At 41.0% G+C, this 5,290-nt stretch overlaps 2 protein-coding genes across 2 annotated transcripts in view; both read left to right on the forward strand.

Annotated features, from left to right (window-relative positions):
- LOC123980885 (zinc finger protein 208-like) overlaps positions 1 to 5,290 on the forward strand; it is an 808,576-nt gene that overhangs the window by 564,670 nt on the left and 238,616 nt on the right. The window lies entirely within an intron of this gene.
- Positions 1 to 5,290, forward strand: part of LOC123980917 (cell death-inducing p53-target protein 1 homolog) — a 7,869-nt gene that overhangs the window by 1,065 nt on the left and 1,514 nt on the right. The window contains exons 2-3 of the mRNA XM_046065524.1: positions 1,262 to 1,345; positions 2,255 to 2,641. Coding sequence (XP_045921480.1) covers positions 1,262 to 1,345; positions 2,255 to 2,641 — 471 coding nt within the window. The remainder of the gene's footprint in view (positions 1 to 1,261; positions 1,346 to 2,254; positions 2,642 to 5,290) is intronic.

Below are 5,290 nucleotides of genomic sequence, written 5' to 3' on the forward strand. Positions count from 1 at the left end.
ATTACCTTAGAAAATACCCAGAAACTCTTAGAACATTACCACAAAACATACCCAGTGACTTGCAGAATATTACCTTAGAAAATACCCAGAAACTCTTAGAACATTACCACAGAACATACCCAGTGACTTGCAGAATATTGCCTCAGAAAATACCCAGAAACTCTTAGAACATACCCAGTGACTTGCAGAATATTACCTTAGAAAATACCCAGAAACTCTTAGAACATTACCACAGAACATACCCAGTGACTTGCAGAATATTACCTTAGAAAATACCCAGAAACTCTTAGAACATTACCACAGAACATACCCAGTGACTTGCAGAATATTGCCTTAGAAAATACCCAGAAACTCTTAGAACATTACCACAGATCATACCCAGTGACTTGCAGAATATTGCCTCAGAAAATACCCAGAAACTCTTAGATCATTACCACAGAACATACCCAGTGGCTTGCAGAATATTACCTTAGAAAATACCCAGAAACTTACAGAACATTACCACAGACCATACCCAGTGACTTGCAGAATATTGCCTCAGAAAATACCCAGAAACTCTTAGAACATTACCACAGAACATACCCAGTGACTTGCAGAATATTACCCAGAAACTCTTAGAACATTACCACAGACCATACCCAGTGACTTGCAGAATATTGCCTCAGAAAATACCCAGAAACTCTTAGAACATTATCACAGAACATACCCAGTGACTTGCAGAATATTGCTTCAGAAAATACCCAGAAACTCTTAGAACATTACCACAAAACATACCCAGTGACTTGCAGAATATTGCCTCAGAAAATACCCAGAAACTCTTAGAACATTACCACAGAACATACCCAGTGACTTGCAGAATATTGCCTCAGAAAATACCCAGAAACTCTTAGAACATTATCACAGAACATACCCAGTGACTTGCAGAATATTACCTTAGAAAATACCCAGAAACTCTTAGAACATTACCACAGAACATACCCAGTGACTTGCAGAATATTGCCTCAGAAAATACCCAGAAACTCTTAGAACATTACCACAGAACATACCCAGTGACTTGCAGAAGAAAATACCCAGAAACCTACAGAAAATTACCACAGAACATACCAAGAAACTTACAGAACATTACACCACAACACACCTAGTAACTTGCGAGCCTAACTTGACAGGAAAGCCAACAGCTGGCAGAACATTTTTATTTGTTTGTGTGTGTATGTATATTTATATAGGCATGTATTTATATTTATACATGTTTGTGCTCCAGCTCTTCTCTCGGTGAAGGACAACGTAGAAGAGATCAAAGGCATTGTGATAGAGACCAATAACATGATGAAGGACTTAAAAGCAGGTAAACACAAACAGCACACATGGCTTTCACCATCTGGCATTTTTGACATCTCATTGACTGTAGCTCTGATTGCCACCAAATTTCCTTTGGGTCATCACGGGACAAAGCTGATCAAAATGTGCTCATGGCTTGTTAATATCTCAGTTCCTTTTGAAGATATTGACCAATGAACTTCGAAAGGGGCATGGGTTAGGGCTAATTCTTGGTCCTCCGGTAGCTGCTGGAAACAGTCTTTCAGTTGGTGTTAACTAGTTCTGGTCCATTGCTCTGCGTTGACTCTCTGACGTCTGCTCTGTTCCTGGTTAGATATTTGTTTGAATAAATTTACAAAACTCTGTTGGCCATTTGATGTAGTTAAATGTCAATTCAAATTAGTTATATTTTCAAATGGAAAAATTGTTGGTTACTTCTTAATCAATAGATGCGTAAGTTAAACAAGATCTCTTTAATCAACGGTATAATGTGGATGTTGGTGTTTATATCACAAAGTCGTTTTATCTGCATGCTGAGATGTCCTTGGGAAAGGCACTGAACCTAAATTTTTCCGTGTGTGATTATGCATAATTAGTTTGTTTCTGATGAGCAGTTGGCACCTCAGCCTGCTCATCAGTGAAGGAATGGGTGAATGTGAAGTGTTAATCGCTTTGACTGGACGGAAAGAAGATTCAATTCAATTTTATTTACTGTATATGGCGCCAATTAACAACAACAGTTATCTCACAGCGTCTTTCAAAAAGAGCAGGTCTGGACCGTACTCTGTGATACCATTTAACCAAGACCCAACAATTCCTTCCATGATCAAGCACTAGGCAACAGATGCAAGGAAAAACTTTCTTTAAGAGGCAGAATAGAAAGGCATCGCCCAAAATACAGTCCATTTACCAAACCTACTTTTCCCTTTGCTTTCAGAACAATCCAATGCTCCAGCGTCCCCTGAACAGGAGACACCTCCTGCTCCCTTAAAAGCACAGGCTCCACCTCCCATCCAGGCGTTCCAACAGGCCCCGGCCTACACACGGGCACCTCCACAAGTATACCAACAGGCCCCGACCTACACACCGGCACCTCCACAAGTATACCAACAGGCCCCGGCCTACACACCGGCACCTCCACAAGTATACCAACAGGCCCCGGCCTACACACCGGCACCTCCACAAGTATACCAACAGGCCCCGGCCTACACACCGGCTCCTCCACAAGTATACCAACAGGCCCCGGCCTACACACCGGCACCTCCACAAGTATACCAACAGGCCCCGGTGCTCCAGCCAATGCCGGAGTTTCAACAGCAACAGAGTAAGTGTCTGTGTATGATTACAACATCAAACGGGTTAGAGTGTTTATATAATTTGGTTTGTTGACATCTGTGGGATGCCAGCCTTCTACGCAGAGTTGTAAAGACAAAGCCACAACTCAAGACAGGTCTGAATACATTTACATTTATTCATTTAGCTGACGCTTTTATCCTTTTAGCTCTTAACGTGCCGATGTAGCAACAAAGCCAACTGTATATCGCTTCAATCATTCAACTAGTAACAGTATATTTCTTTTTATTTATTCTGTCAAAATATGACATTTATTCTGTCCATACAGCCACATCCATTCAGTGTAACTTCCAGTCATCCCAACAGAAACACACACACACTTCTCATTCATAATTTCCCTTTGAAGAGTAATATACTATGACATTTTACTGCAATCAGCTGAATTTAATAGGAAAAACGGACAACTGTGGAAACTGGACTACAATTTGAGCTTCGTGGGAACATTAATGAATAAAAAAATAATAGAAGCCTGGTCAGAGATTTCACTGCTCATTACGTGGCCAATACTTTCTCTCACACACAATGATGGCAAGTTCGAGTCTTTTGACAGACTCGTTCATTCAAATCTCGTTCATTAAAATGAACTAATCTTTTTTTGAGTCATTTGGTTCATTTGAACTAGGCTCGTTATTGTGGCGCTGCAGCCCTCTAGTGGGCGATTAACAGCTCAAACACAGAAGGCTGCCTGGCTTGCTTTATTTGACAAAGTATAATGCACAAATTCACCTCTTGATTACTGTATATCATCATTAAATAAACCCCCCTGGGCCCACAACAAAATTCAAACTATGTAAAAACCACAGAAATATGTTGTCTATATGCAGTCCACTACTCCGGCTAAATCCTTCCATTTTCACAATCTTTCCTGAGTATACAACCAGATCAGCCATATAAAGGCTTATGTATATAATTACTATCATTATCTCTGAAGTGCTCATTCATACAGTAGCCTAACGTCCCTATCCATGAGTAAAATATTAATATCAGATTTGCAGTAAATATATTGAAGTAATATGCTTGATAAACTATATGAATAAACACACTCTTATTAAAATTCAACCAATTTAATAATAATCTGGATCAAGCCACCAAGTTCTTAAAGAACCCCAGCACAGAGAGAGGAACAAAGAAATATTAAAACATTATATAAACGCAGCAGTTTGGCAGTTCTGGACGCAGAATGGGCCACATCAGGTCCTGATTCTGCAGACAGAGAAACAGGCATGAGCACATCGGCCTCAAACACGGCCAGGTTGTTCACCAGTCACGAGCTGTGAAACAACAGCACGGCTCTGTTGGTAAATAAAAAGGAAAAGTTACGTTGCGTTCTCTGGTGGACCTGGATCAGCTGTTAGCTGTTTACAGGGCTAACGCTAACATTGCTATGTGGCTGTGTTTTAATGTTTTAATGACCGAGTGTGTTTGTTTTGGAGAGGAGACGACCTCAGAGGTAATTCGGCTCCAGATAGAACCCTGTCAGGGCTCTGAAGTGGACCCAGAACATCTCTCATCAGCTGTTGGAACACTAGCAGGACTAAAGTTCCAGTGCGGCTGTGTTAAAACTATAACTTAGCACAACATCACTGCGCTGTAATAACGTTATGCTTTATCAAATGTCACATAATTAACAAAATAGCTATATAATGTCAGTCCAGTGACTGTTACCTGACAGCCGACCTGCCTCTCATTCTCCGGCGCTGGCAGTCACTCAGCCTGCCGATTGAACGAAAGATGCTGTCACGTGACAAATGAACGACTCAAACAGACCCACAGTCGAGAGTCGTGAACTAATCAATTCTGTTTCCTGTGCTGACGGAGCCCATGCAGCTGCCGTGTGACAAGTGAACGTAAGAGTTAAAGATCCTTCACGCTTGCGTGAAAATGAACGAATCACTCACTGAGACAACCCGTTCCTCCTGAGTCATACACACGATTAGGTCTTATGAACGAAACGTTCTTTGAACGACACAACACTAGTTCACTTAACAACTGCCTTCGTGAAGTTAAAAAATGGATGTCAAATAATTTCCTCCAGCTGAACTCAGACAAAACAGAAATCCTGGTCATCGGGTCTCAGCAGATGGCAAATCAAATACTGCCATCTGCTGGTTCCCTAGTAAATCACATTAAGCCTGTGGCAAAGAACCTTGGTGTTTGGTTGGATAGTAATTTAGCAGCAGACCACAAAGCTTGTTCAATCATGTTTTTATCAACTTAGAAATATAGCTAAAATTCGATCTATGTTAACTTTTAAGGACACCGAGACCATTTTACACGCCTTCATCTCATCACGCCTGGATTATTGCAACAGCCTTTTCACCTGTTTAAACCAAAAATCTTTTGATCGACTCCAGACTGTCCAGAACTCAGCTGCCAGGCTTTTAACCAGAACAAAGAAATATGACCACATTACTCCTATTTTAGCTTAATTACACTGGCTCCCAGTATGTTTTAGAATTGACTTTAAAATTCTATTGATCACTTTTAAAGCTCTTCATGGCCTCTCGCCTTGTTATATTTCTGACCTTTTAGTCCCATACGCACCAGCACGTACCTTGAGATCCTCGGGCAGAGGTCTGTTGTCTGTTCCAGAGTCTCGACTGAAAACTAAAGGGGACAG

Source organism: Micropterus dolomieu, linkage group LG12 (assembly GCF_021292245.1).
Source record: "Micropterus dolomieu isolate WLL.071019.BEF.003 ecotype Adirondacks linkage group LG12, ASM2129224v1, whole genome shotgun sequence".
NCBI lineage: Eukaryota > Metazoa > Chordata > Actinopteri > Centrarchiformes > Centrarchidae > Micropterus > Micropterus dolomieu.